This window comes from Tamandua tetradactyla, chromosome 8 (genome assembly GCF_023851605.1).
Source record: "Tamandua tetradactyla isolate mTamTet1 chromosome 8, mTamTet1.pri, whole genome shotgun sequence".
In the NCBI taxonomy this organism is placed as follows: Eukaryota; Metazoa; Chordata; class Mammalia; order Pilosa; family Myrmecophagidae; genus Tamandua; species Tamandua tetradactyla.
Window position 1 is genome coordinate 120263466 of NC_135334.1, and position 19105 is coordinate 120282570.

The 19105-nt window shown below is 39.9% G+C and overlaps 1 protein-coding gene across 1 annotated transcript in view; it reads left to right on the plus strand.

The window, feature by feature from the left end:
* The first annotated feature begins 2236 nt into the window (after positions 1 to 2236).
* HSD17B12 (hydroxysteroid 17-beta dehydrogenase 12) overlaps positions 2237 to 19105 on the plus strand; it is a 171578-nt gene continuing 154709 nt past the window's right edge. Inside the window, exon 1 of the mRNA XM_077114455.1 lies at positions 2237 to 2527. Coding sequence (XP_076970570.1) covers positions 2368 to 2527 — 160 coding nt within the window. The 5' untranslated portion in view covers positions 2237 to 2367. The remainder of the gene's footprint in view (positions 2528 to 19105) is intronic.

Consider the following 19105-nt stretch of genomic DNA (forward strand, 5'->3'; position numbering starts at 1 on the left):
AGGGAAGCTGCCTGCTGTGCCCATGGGGGAGGGGCACTGGCTTCCACGGCTTGGGGGGCTTAGAGTTCTGCGAGGGGGGGGTGTCTCAGCCAGTCCACCTGATTCAGACTGCTGTACACTGTGTGCCCAGTCGCTGATGTGGCCCCAGCAGCTCTGTACTGTTCCTGGCTATTTACTATGCACTCTGGAGGAGGATCTAAGTTCCACACCTCACTAAGCAGCCAACTTGCCCTGCCTCCCTCTAATTTGGTTTTCTTTTCTTTTTTTTTGTTTTGGCAGCATATGGGCCCTCTAATTTATTTTTTAAAAAAACATTCTAGTTGCTGTGTGGAGAAGAAACCCCAAGACAGACTTAAGGGAGATCAGAGGCTATTGCCATTTGAGTGTATGTTGGATTAAGGGTGGATTAAGAGAAAGAGGTGGGGAGAAATGGTCAGTCCAGATTATTTTGGGGCATAGTGAACAAGACTTGCTAAGGAAATGGATATGAGAATGTAACGAGAATAAAGGAATCACTGTTGAGCCCTAGGTTTTGGTGCTTAAAAAGGGGTTAAGTGTCGGTTGGTTCCATTAACAGAGATGGGAAGACTGTGGGAGGATGAGTGAGTTCCTGCATGGGTGGGTCTGTGTTTGTTGGTAGAGTTCTCTTTTGAATAAGCAAAATTTGCAATATTTATTTTATAACTGAGTGGAGATGTTGAGTAGGGAAATAGGTAGAGACTCTGGACCTCTAAGCAATAGTTGCATGCCTGAAGAGAAAAATTCAGAAGTCATCAGTTCACAGTTGATATTTAAATCTAAGGGACTGGGTAAATTGACATAGGAACACTGTGTAAGAGATGTGGAGAAAGTTGGGATCAAGCTCAAGGGCATTACATCATTTAGAGGCCAGGAAGAGGAGCCAGCAGAGGGCAACTCTGGAATGGAGCAGCTCATGGCTCCTGAGGAGAACAGTGGCCGCCACTATTGAATGGAAGAGTAGGATGAGGACTGAAACTTGACCATCTATTAGAAACCCATATCTAGCTCTGTGACTGGCACACAACCAGAGCACAATGATGTTTGCTGAATGAATGACTCTTACTTATTTGTCAGATATTTGTTTAGTGTCTTTAGGTTCCAGTCACTGTCCTAGGTCCTATGGATTCACAGTCCACCATACCCAGTAATCATGATTTTTTGTTGGGGTCTGTTCTAGTTTGCTAGCTGCAGAAATGCAATATACCAGAAACAGAATGGCTTTTAAAAAGGGGATTTATTAAGTTGCATGTTTATGGTTCTAATGCCACAAAAATGTTCCAATTAAGCAATGTTATAGAAATGTCCAATCTAAGTCATCAGGGAAAGATACAAGAAGGCCAGGGACATTCAGGGTTTCTCTCTCAACTGGAAAACCACATGGCACACATGGTGACATCTACTAGCTTTCTCTCCAGGCTTCTTGTTTCATTAAGGTCCCCGGGGGTATTTTCCTTCTTCATCTCCAAAGATTCCTGGCTGCACGGGCTTTTAGTGGTTCCCATGGCTCTCTCACTGCTCTCTCCAAATGTTTCCTCTTTTAAAGAATTCCAGTAGATGAATCAAGACCCACCTGGAATGGGTAGAGTCACATCTCCCTCTAATCAAAGGTTGATACCCACCATTGGGCGAGTACCTGTCTGCGGAGATAATCTATTCAAGGTTCCAACCTACATTACTGAAGAGGAATTAAAAGGAAAGGCTGCCTCCACAAGTTGCATCGGCATTAAAACAAGGCTTTTCTAGGGTACATGATCCTTTAAACTAGCATAGGGCCATATATATATATATATATATATATATATGGGGACAACCCCCACCCTCTTAGCAATGCCCTGAAGTGCTTCATACAGAGAAGAGAGGGAAGAACCCGGCCCGGGCCCCCACGCGCACCTCGCACTACTCTCTCCCGCTTCCGGAGCGGCTTTTGACGCACTTCTAACAGCCTGGGTCTGACCGGCCAATCGGAACGCAGAGCCCGGCGCTCGCGCCATACTCGCCCCCGCACGGTCAATCCTGGAGGACGCGGCCACGAGGGCTGGGTGGGGCTGAGTCCTGATTGGCGGACGCGCGAGATCCGCCTCCTTACATCGCAAATGCTGTGTGGTCGGCGCGCGGGAGACGGAAGGGGGCTTGATCCAGGAGTTAGCCAATGGCTGACGCGTCGCCCTCAGAGGGAAGGCATGCTTACCAATGGCGGCACGCTTATCGCGCCGTGGGCGGGGCCTAGGCCCTTGTCCTGAGGAGCCGCGCGCCAATGAGCGTGGCCCTCCCGGTCCCGGCCGGCGACCCTCTCGGGTCCATTCATTTGTTTTTTCACTTCGCACGTCGTGAGTCCTGCCGGCAGCGATGGAGAGCGTCGCCCCAGCCGCCGGCTTCCTGTACTGGGTGGGCGCGGGCACCGTGGCCTACCTGGTCCTGCGCATCTCGTACTGGCTCTTCACGGCCGTTCGGGTCTGGGGGCTGGGCAACGAGAAGGGGATCGGACCGGGCCTCGGCGAATGGGCAGGTGAGTGACCCCAGCGCCGCCTCCCCGCCGCCGCGCGGGCCTGTTCTCCTCCGCTCCCCTCCTCTTCCCCGAGGCTCCTGCGGCCCGGCCCCTCGGACGCGTCGAGTTTGGGTGTGTCAGTTACTACAAGGCCCAGCATTGCCGGCGCCGCCCGGGGTCCCAGGGTGGGCCGGGGGCGGGCAGGGGGCAGCCCGGATGAGCGCCGGGTCCGGGAGGGTCCTCAGACCCCGGCTGCCCCGCCCGGTCTCCCCTCCTGAGTGTATTTAAACCGAAGTTTACTGAGGACGGGCCCTGTGCCAAGGGTGAAAAGTATTCTGTTGACTTTTGGGGGATGAGGACGGAGTGTCGGGACACTGAATTTCAGAAGTCTTTTTCTTTTTTTCTCTTTCTCTCTCTTTGGAATCTTTTCTCTCCAGTTACTTGGATTCAGCTTGTTCCATAAAATTTTTGAAAAACACTTAAAAAAATCACTTCTCGCTAAGCTGTTCTGGAATCACAATGACAGTAGCAAAAAGTACCGTTTCTGTAAAACGGTTACCCTTGTCTGTCGACATCAGAAATACTTTTGCGGGACATTTGTAGGAGAGAAAGCAAATCTCGTTCCGTCTATCCGGAGATCTTTAAAATGGAGGCAAAGATCAGATGGGAGAACGCGAAAAACTTACCCACAGGGACGTTTTGCGCTGGTTGTTTTTCTTTTTGTGCCATTACTTTTTTTTGCTTTTTTTTTTTTTTTTCCAACCGAGTGATTGCCTATGCTGTTCTCATAGACCCTCTCTGGTCTAATTATTCATCTTGACGTTTTGGAATTTAGGTATTCACTTCACCAAGCCTTTTATTGAATTTTGGAGTGGTGGGGGTTGCTTTCAGACTAGACTCAAGTAAAATGCAAAAATAACATTACTCTGTATTCTTTTCTTTTTACATGGGCAGGCACTGGGAATTGAACCCGGGTCCTCTGGCATGGCAGGCAAGCATTCTTGCCTGCTGAGCCACCGTGGCCCTCCCTACTCTGTATTCTTTGCTTTATCCACTTAAAAACATTTGAATAACTTTGCAGGAAAAACGTAGTTAACATTTTTAAGACAGCAACCTAAATATTTAGAGAAAACATGTCAAGTAGGATTGTGTATGTATGTGAGAGCTCTGTCCATGATGTGAGGCAACAATACTATAACGATTCTTTTTCACTGTCTTTTGATATTCATAGAAAAGGAAAATGAAGTGCTCAACTTGATTATGGTAGATTTTCACAACTGATGTACCCAAATTCTTGATTGTCAGTTTCAGAAAACTCCTTTTGCAATTTACAGAAGACATGATGTCTTAGGCAATCCATATCACGGTGAAATTTTGTAATTCGCAATGACTCAAGTTCTTTTCGATTTCCTTGGTTGCATAAATAGATGCCATGCAATGGATTGGCTTAAATAGTGGGAACTGTTGTCTTACAGTTTTGTAATTGGGAAAAAGTGCAAATCAAGATGACATTATCCAGGGGACACTTTAGTCCTGAAAACTGGTTCTGGCTGCTGGTGGTCTTTGGTCCTTGACTCTTCTGTCATGTGGTGGCCCCTCTCCTGGCCTCTTCTCTTCTGGTTAGGCTGACTTTTAGCTTCTTGCTCTCACTGAGTTTCATTCTGCTCGTAAAGGACTCCAGTAATTAGGCCACATCTTAATGAAGTAACCTCATCAAAAGGTTCTACTTACAGTGGGTTCACACTCACAGAAATGTATTAAGTTTAAGAACATGTTTTTCTGGGGTACATACAACTCCAAACCACCACAAGTGTTAAAAAGATTAAGTTTAAAAAAAAAAATCTAAAATTGACCATAGTGGCTTAATACAAATGGTAAGTGCTGATTATTTATATATGAGTTAGATAAAAGTCAAGTGATGTGATGTTGTCATTTCTTAATTAAGATTTGTATTGGAGAGATTTTGCCCCCAGTAGAGGAATATTTGATAAATTAAGGAAAGTGTTTATATAACAATTAGAAATGAATTAGATCATTGGAATATTAGAATCATAATGTTTATAATTAAACTGAAATATTATCAATTTGATTTATACTGGTTTGTTGAAAAATCTCTTTTTTTAAGCGCAAAAGTGGAAGAGAGTGGTTATTTGTTAACATTACTTATATGTGCTGGCCTGAGTGAAAATAAAATATTTTATGTGTGATTTTTAAACAATGTTAGTCAGAATCCCATTTTAAAATCTAAGTCAGCTTGTGATTAATGTATTTGTTTTAATCTTATGATAACATTTATAACAACATGTTAGACCTTTTATTTTTCTTCAGGTATTTTTAGAAAAGTGACTAATCCATGTGCCAGTTTAGTTCTGAGGGTCTTAACTAGGAAGTTAAAGGAAGGAATCATTCAGTTATTATTTTTTGTTAATTTCTGAAAAATCATTAAATATTTTATTATCTGAAATTGTCAGTAAACTTAAGATAAAATAGTCACTCACACCACATTTTGTTCTTTTTTGCAGGCAGGAATTTGAATAAGTGTATCCTTCTACAACTCTTTATAACTATCATGACAGAAAGAGAAAAGCAGTGGAGAACACATTTTGCAGAGCTATCTTAAACAGCTCTCTGTTTATTCCTGTGAACCTTGTCAAATAAATATTAGTAGGAGGCAGTATTAGAGAGGCATTGCCTTCTTTCCAGAACTAATGTTTAACATCTTAGTCTCTGTGCTCATTTGAAGGTGTTATATACCTCAGAAAAGCCATGTCCTTTAATCCTGATTTAATGTTGTAGGGCGGAGAGATTGACCCACTAGATAAATTCCCTTTTTAAAAGCCATTGCATTTCTGGTATATTGCTGTTTTAGTTTGCAAGCTGCCAGAATGCGATATACCAGAACTAAAATGGCTTTTAAAAAGGGGAGTTTAATAAGTTACAAGTTTATAGTTCTAAGCCTGTAAAAATGTCCAAACTAAGGCATCCCATGAAAAATACCTTAATTCAAGGAAGGTTGATGGGTCAGGAACACCTCTTTCAGTGGGATAGTCGTGTGGCTAGCATCTGCTGGCCCCTTGCTCTGGGCATCTGCTGGCCCCCTGCTCTTGGGGTCAGTTGCTTTCAGCCTTTGTTCCTGTGGGGGTTCCTCACTTTGCTTCTCTGGGGCTGGCTTTCATCTCTTGGCTTCCCTTGCTTTTTCCAGGTTCTGGCTTGCTTAACATCTCATGACAACATCTGGGCTCTAAGCCTCTCCAAACACCCATGCCTCTCTATCTCCAAGTGTTGGCATCTGCGTCAGCTCTGCTCTGAAGTATGTCAACTCTGTCATTTCTCTAAAATGTTGCCCCTTTTAAAGGTTTTTAGTAATCTAATCAAGACCCATCTGGAATGGGTGGGATCATGTCTCCATCTAATCAAAAGATCATACCCACAATTGGGTGTGTCACGGTTTTGTGGTAATAATCTAATCAAGAGCTTCCAATGTACAGTATTGAATCAGGATTAAAAGAAACAGCTCCTCCCCACAGGATTAAAACATGGCTTTTTTGGGGTGCATAATATTTTAAAACCAGCACAATTGCATTCTGGCAGCGTTAGCAAACCAATGTAATCTCCATAATCAATTAAAGTGTTTTTTTTTAATGCATAAGAATAACCTCCAGGATAGCCTCTGACTCTGTTTGGAATCTCTCAGCCATTGACACTTTGTCTCATTTCACTCTTCTCCTTTTTGGTGGAGAAGGTTTTCTCAATCCCTTGATGCTGAGTCTCAGCTCATTCTAGGGTTTTTCTCAGTTCCTTGATGCTGAGTCTCCGCTCATTCTTGTATTTCTGTCCCATGTTGCCAGGAAGGTCCACACTCCTGGGAGTCATGTCCCATGTAGACAGGGGGAGGGTGGTGAGTTTGCTTGTTGTGTAAGAGAGAGGCCACATCTGAGCAACAAAAGAGGCCCTCTTGGGGGTGACTATTAGGACTAACTTTAAGTAGGCTTGACCTATCCTTTGTGTGGTTAAGTTTCATATGAACAAACCCCAAGACTGGGGGCTCACCCTATAGCTTTGGTTGTCCACACTGCTTGTGAGAATATCAAGAATTCAACTTGGGAAGGTTGAATTTTCCCCGTTCTCACCATTCCCAGAAGGGGACTTTGCAAATATTTTCCACTCACTGATCAATTCACTCTGGGATTCATCGGGACATCACTCTGGACAAACCAACAAAATCTCATGTCCTACTCAATGTTCCATGTACTTATGTTGTTCAACCAACAATCTACATAAGTTATATGAGGAGATGCACTAGTCAAAATATAAATTTTGTACCAAATAAACATTTTTTGCTTTAGTCTCATGCAGAAGTTGAAATTTTAAAATATTAATTACCATCAATTTTCAGCACCCTGCAGTAATGACATTCCTTTTTTCTTCCTCATTCAATTAAACGTTTTAACTGTTCCATAGTAGTTTGTGTTGAGTTGATAGTGTATTTTTTGTTCTTTGTTATTCTTAAGTCTCTTCATGTTAAAATGTGATTTTTCCTGTTCAAATTTTAGGATCTGAGGGGTAGGGACTAAGGCTTATTTTTAATTTTTTTTTTTTGCTGTAGCATTGATGAGATGTAAGCTTTACTGAACTTGAAAACAAATCTTGGAAAAAACCTCAAATGTGTGTGTGCTTCACAATTGGTAAAAGTACTCCAGATTTCAGATTCTGATTTCGTTAGATTTTTAATGCCATCCATTACTTGGCCCATACTCTACCTTTATCTCCTTATCAAGAGCTAGGCCTTCTCTTTTCTCCAGTGTTCTCCAGTAGCATTCTGTATTCCTGTGAATCATGCTGGTTATCACTAGGCCCTAGTGATAGCCAGTCCAGTTGCTAAAACTCGTTTGGAGGTGGCAATTTATTTGCCAGCTATTGCAGTATTGTATTTGTGGAATGTTCAGTTATCTGAAAGTACCAGTTCACAAGTAATTAAAAGAAGAATGTTAAAAATGGTCGGTTTGAACTAAAGGAGAGGGCAGTTGTTGCTGTGCAGCAACAGTAAGTGTAATCTGCAGAATTTGACTTGAGTTTAGGTAAATTTTACAATCATTTGAGCAATTTATATCACTGGAATTAATCTAAGATGGTTAGTAGGTTATTGAGGTATGGTTCACATACCATGCAATTCATTTAAAATATGTGAGTCAAGTTTTTCTTATATTCACAGGGTTGTGCAATGTCATCGCAGTCTAATTTTGAACATTTTCCTTCCCCTTAAAAGAATCCATGTATCCATTAAGGTTCACACTCCTTTCCTCTCCCACCCCCCAGCCCTGGGCTGTCACTAATCTACTTTCAAACTATAGAATTGCCTATTCTATGTATTTCATATGAGTGGACTCATACAGTAAGTGGTCTTTTGTGATTGATTTCTTTCACTTCACATAATGTTTTCAAGGTTCATCCACTTACAGCATTTATCAATACTTTTTTGTTTTTTTGCCAACTAATATTCTATTGTATGGAGTTACTTTAGTTTTTGCAAAAGGCCTTCACTTCTGCATTTTGTCCTTTGTGCCTCTGTATTTCCAAATCCATAAGACTTTGCAGCTTTGGGTACTGATGAAACTCATTTAGCTCTGTAATATTCCAGGTTTTTCCAAATTCAGGGGACAAATGAGGAGGGGGCTTCTGTAGAAGACCCATTCATCAAAACTGGCTTTCTTTAGTCAAACTCCAAGAATCAGAGGATTCTCAAAAGCAATGGTATGGCTCACAGTTTCTGTTTTCACATTGGATACTGCTCAGGATTGATAATAGCTGCTCAAATGGTTGGGTAACCCGAGTCTGTTGACAGTGGGTGCCTTTCCTTAACTAAGCTTTGAGGCATCACAGGATTTGAAAAATTATGGATGAAATGTTAATTATTTAAATTATAAACCCTGAAGAAATAATAACTACCCATTATTGAATGCTTGTAGCGTGTAAGGAATTTGACATGGATTATCTTTAGTCTCTTTTATCAGTGCCCTATTTCCCCAGTGTATAGATGAGGAAATGGACGCTTGGGTAGATTACATTGCTTTTCTGTGATTGCATAGCTGGTGATTTGTGGAGTCGGGTTATAAAGAAAACTTGTCTGTTTTCCAACATCTCCACACTGTGTATTGGTGATTAGCTTATAGTCTGGATGAATACTTGGGGAGTGAATTTCTTAACACTTAACAAAGTTCCTAGGGAATTTTTTGCTTCCTGACTGAAGGTAAACTTTTGCATTTGCAGATGCGTGGTATTTATGCAAACATCGCAGAATAGTTTGTACATTTAGAATCTGGTAGTTCAGGATTTTCTTCATGTTTGCAACCATAAATCATGTTACTGCATGGCAAAATATTGGAAAGTCAAAAAGGGTTTGACTGTCATTAGAAGCACTGGATCTGACCTCATGTGCTATTCTCTGTTTACTACTCTGCCATTTTTGAGTGGCTTTAGCGCCTCCCTGAAAACCCAGCCTAATAAATGTAATCTGCTCCCTGTTGACATTCAGGAAACTCTAGTGTTAGGTTTTGTATGGAAACCTGTTCCTGCTGGTGAGCTGATTTTGATCACAGTAGTCATTGTAAATATAATGGTTAAGCAAAAAAGCAGGGTGGGTAGAGGACAAAAAATGCAAATAAACTTTTTATTTTTATTTTTATTTCCTTCTAGTTGCTCTAGAACATAGGCTAGAAAGAATAAATATTTTTTTTATCATCACAATCAACTTTTTTGTGTGAAAAATAACATATATACAAAAAGCAATAAATTTCAAAGCGTAGCACAACAGTTATTTGTAGAGCCGATTTCAGAGTTTAATGTGCATTACAATTCCACAATTTTAGGTTTTTACTTCTACCTGCTCTAAGATACCGGAGACTAAAAGAAACATCAATATATGAATGATTCAGCAATCCTACTCATTTGTTAAACCCTACCTTCTCTCTATAACTTCACCATCACCTTTGATCTTTCTGTCCCACTCTTTAGGGGTATTTGGGCTATGCCCATTTTACCTTTTTTATCTTGGAAGGGGCTGTCAGTAGTATGGGATAAGGAGATGAAACTATCTGATGTTCTAGAGAGGCTGGGCCCTCTAGGTTTCCGGACTTATCTGGTCCAGGGACCCATCTGGAGGTTGCAGGTTTCTGGAAATAAACTTTATTTTTGAAGACTGTCATTCACGCTGCACTTCAGCCCCCAAATGGCAATCCGCAGGCCTCCCAGATGGACTGAGATTGCCAGATTGGTGTGAGCAGGACAGCCTTAAGGCGGTAGAGTTTAGGGACTATGCCAGAGGAAGCAAATGCTCATGGACAGTCAGACCTACATGTGTACTTTGATCTTACCTGAGGGAAGAAATCAAAGAAGAAAATTGGCCTGGAATTATAAATTCAGCCTCTGCACTCTGTGAGTTGAAATACCTTCCAGTCCCCCCCTTTCCCTGTTCTTTCCTTTCTTTTCTGTAAAACATGAACTTTCTTATTTAGGGGTCAGAACTAAGACCTTGGAGTCTCAAACCTAGGCTTGAATTCTGGCTCCTCTGCTTATTAGCAGAGTGACATTGAATGTGGTAGTAATCATCTCTGAGCCTCAATTTCCTCGTTTGCTAATGGGAATAATACTTTTCCATAGGATTGTTGTAAAAGGTAAAGGAGAATACTTCTTTTGTGTAAAGAAAATAATAGAATGCCTGGCAAACAATGATTAATAACTTTTTCATATTATTATTAGCCTTATACAGTAATTGCTTGAGCTAATTGCCTGGATAAAACGTAGTAAGAAAAGTTATTATCTGGGTGTTTTGGTTTGCTAATGCCCCTGGAATGCAATATACCAGAATTGGATTGACTTTTACAAAGGGGATTTTTTTTTTTAGGTTACAAATTTACAGTTCTGAGGCCATGAAAATGTCCAAATTAAGCCCTCAACAAGAGGATACCTTCACTCAAGAAAGGCCAATTCCTGTCTGGGGTTTCTCTGTCATGTGGAAAGGTACATAACATCTGCTGGCCCTTTGCTTCTGGGTTTTTTTGCTTTCAGCTCCTGGTTCACTGCTGTCTTCTCTGAACTTCTGTCTGTCCCTAAGCATCTCCAAATGTCTGCATCTGAACTTTCTTCAAAATATTCCTCTCTAAAAATGACACAAGTAAACTAATCAAGACCCATCTTGAATGGGTTGGGTCACATCTCCATCTAATCAAAAGGTCACACCCACATTTGGGAGTTTTATGTTTCCATGTGAACAGCCTAATCAAAAGGTCCCACCCTATGATACTGGATCAGACTTAAAAGACATGGCTGCTCCCACAATATTGGATTAGGATGAAAAGAACATGGCTTTTCTGGGATACACAGCAGTTTCAGATCAGCACACTGGGTGAACACATCTTCAGAAAACTGAAAGTACTTGTAATTGACACTGTTGCACTTCCAAACTATCTTTGTTGTTCTTTATTTTTTGTGGATTGAATTGAGAATTTATTTCTTTCAATTTCAGAAAAAAAAATGTTGAAAGATTTAGATAATGAGATTTACAAAAAATCAGTTTACTTGGGAAAGTGGATTTGAATAGATTATTTCCAGTGCCGTTCAATGCCATTTGCAGGTAAAGATTCTTAAAGTTTTTTTTAATTAATAATGGATCTTTTATTCCATTTCTCTTCTTCTCACCCTTAGCAAAAATAAAAATGTTGTAGCAGTTGGCATGCATGTCTTCTGGGATCAATTGAGGTTAAGGCTGGGGAGACTGGGTGAGCAAAACCTTCACTGTGTTTGGGAAGAGTCTGACACAACAGCGTTCATTTTTCCATCCTGCAGCAAAAGTATTGAGTGCCGACCATAGTCCAGTGGAACATCAGAGACTACTCAGAGGAACAAATTGTGCCATGGTAGATGATGGGAAAATGATGTACTTGGCTCAGTGAGACCTGCAGGAAGATCAGAAGGCTTCTCTGAGGAAGAAATGTCTGAGCTGAAGTCTGAAGGTTGAGTGTGACTTAGCGAGGTGAAGAGTAGCAAAAAGAGCAGGTGCCGATTTCCTGAGGCAGAGAAGAGCAGTGGCCCTCATGAAAGAAAGCCTGAGGGACTGGAGCCAAGAAAGGAAGGGTAGGTATGATGTGAGATAAGATTGGAGAGGTAGAAGGGGCCTGTAAACCTGGCTATTTAATTTTTGTTCTAAGAAGGAGAAAGTCCCTCAGTAGGAGGGATTTTAAGCAGAAGGGTGATAAGGTCATTTTTATAGCTTTAAACAGTTTGTTTCTTTGACCCCCCCCCCCCAAAGTTGTTGGTTCTCTTGGAGAAAACATTGCCCTAAAGACAGATCAGTGGAAATTATTCAGATAATCAGATTGCCTGATTTAAACAAACAAACAAACAAGCATTCATACTGTAGTTAGGGAGGTCACTTTTGTGCCCTTCCTGGTTATTATTTCTTAGAGACCATTTCTGCCTGGAGACAGAGGAACCTAACAACTATGGTATGAGAAGTTTTCTTTCCAGGGACTGAGTGATAGGGTTATTGAATAAACCTTGAAACTGGGTGGTTGCTTTATCGAAGTAACTCTATAATGCCATGATGTGTGATAGTTGAGAAGCCTGCCACATCCTTATCAGTGGCAATGTTTTTTTTATTTTTTTAATTGATTTTGTGTAGTTAAGCAATGTATTGCTCTGTCTCTAACTAGCAATTCCAGAGAGACAATCCAGTTTCTGAAAAGTTATCTTTACTACTATTAAGTAAAGTTATTCGTATTTAAATAATCTAGTCATTGAGGGGAATGGGAAAGGCTAGAAGAGTTAAGATTTTAAACAATGAGTGCGTCTCCAGAGGATTACATTGGAAAATAGTATAACTAACAAAGCGATTGGCTTTGCAGTCTGTTGGCCAAGGGCAAGCTTTGCTGCTTATTAAGTTGTTTGACTTTGGACAAGTAAAGTTAACCCTTGAGCACAACTTTATTCAGTGAGGATGATACTGCATAGAATTATGATAATGAGATGTAAATGATGGTCTAGTGTCATTTGTGTACTGTTTTATGTATATATAATTTATTGTAACATGCATAACAAAATTTCCCATTTTAATCACTTTCATGTGTACAATTCAGTGATATTAATTTACATTCACAATTTTGTGCCACCATCACCACCATCAATTACCAAAACTTTTTCATCACCCCTAAAAGTCACATACTATATATATATATATATATATATATATATATATATATATGTACACATTTTTTATTTTTTTTTACATGGGCAGGCACCGGGAATCGAACCCAGGTCTCTGGCATGGCAGGTGTGAATTGTGTGAATTCTGCCACTGTCGCACTGCCCTCACATACTATATATTTTAAAACATCTTTTATGTGTGCACATTTCTTTTATTTAATGAAAAGAGATTATTGAAACCCAAGAAATGATTGTAGTTCACTCAGCAGACATGCTATGAAAATCTGAATTTATGAACAGATCACATGAGGGATGATTCATGCAACTGCAGAAGAATTCCTTGCTTTGTGAAAAATTTACTGAGTGGTTAAAAATGATTTCCCTTAGTGAACCTAAGGTACGATAGAACATTTTGGTATTACCTCAGGAAGAAGTTCTCATGTTATCTAAATGAGCTTGACCACTTGCTTTTGAATCCTAGCTGTGCCAGTTACTTGATATAACACCTTAACCTCTGTGCAACTCAGTTTCCTCCTTTATAAAATAGGAATAATAATAGGTTTGAGTAATAAATGAGTTAATGGGTATGAAATTCTTAGCCAGTACCTGGCACATAGTAAGTGCTTAATAAATGCCAGCTGGTATTATCGTTGTTATATCTGCTGTCACTTTTATCTGTGGGGATGATTCTTATTTCCATTTATATCTGTCTTTTCTTTCCCAAGCTTCTTTTTCAAATTTCCAATTACTTATTGCATATCTTCTCCTAGATGGACAGTGAAGGCCGCAGTGCTGAAATGTTTGAAATTCAATTTTTCCACTTTCTGAACCCATTTTGGACTTCCTCATTTCTGCTAATTATATCACCATCTTGCTCATCAGCAAGATGCCTCAGCAAGTAAAGGGTAAAGGAGTGAGTGAAGTGGACTAGGTACAGGAGGAGCCACTGTCCGAGCCCTGGGGCCTAGTTGCAGTGCCCGCCACTTGTCCACTTGTTGCCCTTCAGCACGTCCCAGTCCTTTCAGATTTAAAACCTTCGTGATGCTGATGCACACCCTGCAGGTGTATTCTGGGGGCCCATTAAGTTATGTCAGTGGGCCGTGCGCAGCAAGCAGCCGGTTTGTTCCCTTGGCCCCAACTCTTAGAGTCACTCTTTTCCTTTCTAGACAACACCAAATTTTGCGAGTTGTTGCAAATTTAATCTTTCAAAAAACAAAGAAACAACAACTCTAAATTACTCCTATACCTTATGCAAAAACTTCTGAGGTTTCCTAATGTCTGTGCAAGTATCAAGTACCTTGACTGTTCTTACCCTTAGTGCCCTTTTCCCATCGCATGCCTTTCATCACCATTTCTGTAAAATTCCACCCAGTTTTCAGAGTTCAGATTGTTTTTCCTTTCAGGCTACCAAGTTGGGAGCAATTATGTCCTCTGCAACTCTGATAAAATGTTTCTTCTTCTTCTTTCCTTTGGGGCTTTTCCTCATTTTACCTTATTGTGTTTGTGTGTGCGCATAAGTGTGCACGTTTGCTTCACTTCTTCTAGACTCAAGCTCCTTGAAAGTGCACAATCAATATTCAGTAACTGAATTTTTTTTCCCTTGAGGTTCTGGTATATTTTAATTAGGAGTGGAATTTTTTTTTTTTAAGTTTTGCAAAATGTCCTTTTCCTTCTTTGTTTTCAGATCTCAAGTGACACGTACCTAAAAAGCTAGAGTGTAATTGAATCAAGGCTAGTTAGATAAAGGCTTGTTACAGAGTTACTATAGTAGGGCCATACTAATAGTTTTGAAAGCATGTAATGAAATGAAATTAAAAAGATGTCCTTGAGTAGCACAGGCTAACAAGCTAACCTTTCTTCATATTTGGCTTTAGGAAATTGTCATAGAGAACTAACTGTTCTGCCACATTTCATCAAATTTAAATGGTAATAGAATTTTGGCACTATATTTATTATTCATCCCCAAATCTCCTTTACAAAATTCTTGCAAGATTTTTTTTGCAAGGAAAAAAAGATTTTCCTTTACTCAGACTTTTCCAACTGAAGTTTTAGTGAAACCTTGCTAATATGACTAATTGGTAAGTCTGAGATGAATTAATGAAAAATTAAATTCTAGGATCTGTTGAATAAAATGTGGTTTTGTTATTTTGTAGTCCTAATAAAATAAGCCCAAGCCTTCTAAGGATCTTCAGACTTTTTGAATTGTTGGAGACCCCGAACTGATGTCTCTGGAAAATTTCTTTTGCAGTAAAGGCACTAAATGCTAAATATATATAGCCAGTTATTCTGGAAAGTTAACTACAGAGCATTGAGTGTATTGTTCATTTGTTTCATAGAAAGAAATGTATATTACAGTTGGTTGACAGCCAACTTTTGCGAAGGACTTGAGAAAGTATAAAAATTATCGGGAGATAGAAGAGAAGATGGTAGAATAAAGAACTAGAAGAGATTTTGGTAACTTCTTCAGTTGAACTGTTAGGGAAATATGTAATGATTTGCTCAAGATCATGCATCCAGTTTGAGAATAGCCTGGTAAGGCAGGGCAGTGGCAGAAGGTAGAAAGTGGTGGTTGCCTCTGTGGTAGTGATAAAAAACAGTGGTAGGAGTGATGTACAGCAGATTCTGACAGCACAGTAGAATAGATTTGCCAGGGATGAATTAAGAGAGGAAAGCAGGTGAGGAACAGAGGTGATCAGGAGTGAGGTTGTTGGTGGCCCTGGACTTCACCCCACCTTCCTGATATTGAAGAAGGTAGACTAATTGTGTGAGTGGTATGGGCAAAACCCAGCCCTCTCTGTACAAGACCCTGAACTCCTTAAGAAATGACATGCTCCCTGTTAACCCCTGAGGGCACTATTATACCTTGCTTTTTATACACCCTACCAGGACATTGACTAAGGGAACTTTTTATTGTATGTAGTTGTACAAGCTAAGTTGCTTACCTATAATCACAGCTGTGCCTATACCTTAAACTGCTGATTCTTTGATGGCACTAAATTGCCAAGGAAATAATTGTGTTTAGTATATACTCCTCAAGGTGGTCAGGAAAACATAAAGTATCTTTTGGAAATTTAAATACAGTTTTAAAGTTCCCTTAACATTCCTAGTATGTAGAAAGCTCATTTTCCAGATTGGTTTTACTGTAATGACTGGCGTTAACTGCTCTGAACCAAGCTAACTTCCAGCAGAAATATTGCCAAGCTTACTTGAATGATTGCTGAAACTCCAATTCTGTCACATTAGCAGTGCTCATAAACACGCTTCCTTAATCTTTCACATTCAATCAATAATTTTGCTGGGGTACAGGGAGCTCCTGCTTATCTGGTTGGCTAAATTCCTGTCATTGCCTGTCACGTGAGAGGAGGTGATGATCTCTCTACAGGTCTTGGAAGAAAATAATGTTCACACATGCCGAATTAGAGAGAGCTGAGTGAATGAAATTTTACTGTAATGATGACATCTTAATTTATAAAGTACATTTCCAAGTATTCTCATGATTTCCACAACACCCTGTGAGGCAGGTTAGGGTTTGCCTTATTTCCATGTACTATACAAGACCAAAGGGAGATGTAGTGGCTTGAGTAAGTGTTACACAGCTAGTAAATGGCAGAGGAAATTGAATTGAGGTTTTCTGACTCCATTCTCCATGTTCTTTTTTATTTTCTACCAAAGTTCCTGAATAAAGGTGATTTTAAGGTAATTTTGAAACTACCTGCACAAAGGCTCATAAGTTGGAGAGTTCTTCAAATGTTGCTTGAAAGTGAAAGGTCCATTTATACCTTGTTAATATCCAAACTCCTATGGATCATAAAAATCATTTAATGTGCATGTTAAAAATGTATATTCTACGGATTCATACAGACCTATTGAATCAAAACCTTCAAGAGAAGAACCTGGAAACTGTATTTTTAGCAAATAAGATTATTCTTGTGGTTATGCGTGTTGGGAAATGCCAGGCCTAGAAGAAGACATTGGATAGATCCATTCAGACTTTTTAAAAGAATATTTATTCTCAGTACCAGCGCTTGGTTTATAATAGTGTTAAAACTTCCAAAGAGTTCCTGACTAAATATTTACTTAGAATTTTGACAGTTTAACAGGGATTCTATTATAGGCTAGCTCTAGGTTTGTGCATTTGAAATAGATTTTATAAAACAGGACACTTGGAACTTCAGTATGTTACTATGCAATGAGAGCCACAAGGAGCAGATCCAATACTTGTCAGTCTTCATCAATTGGTGATTAGGAGTGAGACTAGAGGAGTCTAAGAATGGTTTTTGGTGAATGCAAACAATAGAATATTTCACTTGCTTTTGATTCAAGTAGGTCCATAGAAGGATAGCTGCCAGTGTTGGAAACTTAATTGAACAGAATTGAGAGAGTAGTGTTTTATTCTTATTTTCTGCTTTTGTTCATGACTTTTTAGTGGCTCCATATCTTAGTTTATTTTTATGATGTTTAGAGAAAAGAAAGGTTTAAGTCTGCTTTCTTTCTTCACAGTAAGACTTTTTAAGTCATCTTTCTTGTGAAATTAATAGAAATGGTGCCCATTGATGATGATTCTTAAAGAGATCAGAGACTGAAGAGGGTCTAATTAGTCTTTTTTTAAGTTCTCCAAATACTGAGGTAAGAGAGAAAATGTACTTCAGACGGGAAGAAATTTAGATTTTAGTTGGCTATCTGGATGACATTTTTAGTGATTATATGGTATAATTGGATCATTTCATTCAACAGATGAATATCTGTTTGTGTTGTAGGTGAGAAAATACTTGGTATGAGAATGTAGTGGTGAGCAAGACAGCCATGGCCTTTACCTCTACAAGGTTGCGTCTAGCCTGCCATGCAGGAGACACCTGGGTTTGGTTCCTGGAGCCTGCTCGTGTAAAAAAAAAAAAATTAAAAAGGGGGATGGGCAGAAAGGCAGAAGGAAGGGTATTGTATACGAGGATGAGATGGTTGCAGCTATCTTTGGGGCCAGAGAGAACAAACTGAGGAAAACCAACACACTGCAGATTGTGGAGCAGAAAAATGGACCGCACCTGGGACTTTGATGCTGTCTTGGTGCTGTTCAGTTAACCAGCCTCCATATACTTTTTTTTTTTTTTTATCAGTTCAAAGAAGAAGAATGTTTATTGGCTCACGTAACTGAATGCTGAGGGGCAAGTTAAGTTTTAGAATTGGCTTTACTCAGATACTGAAAGATTATCACCAGCCCAAGTTCTTATATGGTTAGTATTTATTTTAAATATGACTAATTCCCGCAGAGATAAAAAACATTTCTCATCTCCAGAGGTCAGTAAATATTTCCTCTTCCCATCACTTCACTACAACAATGCCTTTGGAAAAGTGATTGGTTATGATTATTGGTTTTACTAACCAGGATCTAATCCTGGAAGGACTGTTGTACAGAAGAAATAAGAGTTTCTGTTACCACTAGGAGCTCCATATACTTTTTATTTTGAGATCATAAATCCCATTTTTCTAACACTGTTTCTGTTACTTGCAGCTGAAAGCACCCTGATTTAGTATAAAAAGAAGAGATTTTTCTTATTTTGAACAAAATTTTATAATTGATTTAAAGTCCAGTAGGTGATGGGTGAACTAAATTTATTGACATTTATTTGGCTGCTGAAATGGAGGAAAGGAAACAGTCTTTGGCAAGGGATATAATTGTACATTTCATTAAATAGTCTCGTTCTTGATTATTCTTGTCATTGAGTTCTTATCCGTATTAAGCCCACAGAGTTTTTTGTACCCAGGTTTTTTTTTTTAAAAAAAGAAGGCTGATGAAGTTCAGGGTTTCTCTCTCGGGCGAGAAGGTACATGGCGAACACAGTCAGGGTTTCTCTCTCATCAGGAAAGACACATGGCATCTGCTAGCTTTCTCTCCTCGCTTCCTGTTTCATGGAGTTCCCTGGAAGGCATTTTCCTTCTTCATCTCCAAAGGTCACTGGCTGATGGACTCTGCTTATGGCTATGTCGTTCGCTCTGCTGTCTCTGAATCTCCAAAATGGTCCCTCTTTTGCAGGACTCCAGTGGAACAATCAGGACCCACCCAAATGGGTGGAGATACATCTCCTCCAATCCAGTTTAACAACCACTCTTGATTGGGTTCCATCTCCAGGGAGATTGTCTAATTACGACTCAAGCATACAGTATTGAATACAGATTATTCTGCCTTTATGAAATGGGATTTTGATTGGGACGTGGCTTTTCTAGGGACATACATCCTTTCAGGCCAGGACAGATACCATATTTACTCAAGACTAGCCTGAATCATTCCTGTACTGCCATTTTGTCTGGCTTGGCAATGCTGGCTCAGGGAGCTGCCCTCTTTCTAGGTACTTTCCCAGCAATTAGGACTCTTTGCCACTAGGTGGCGCTGCTGTTTTTCACAGACTT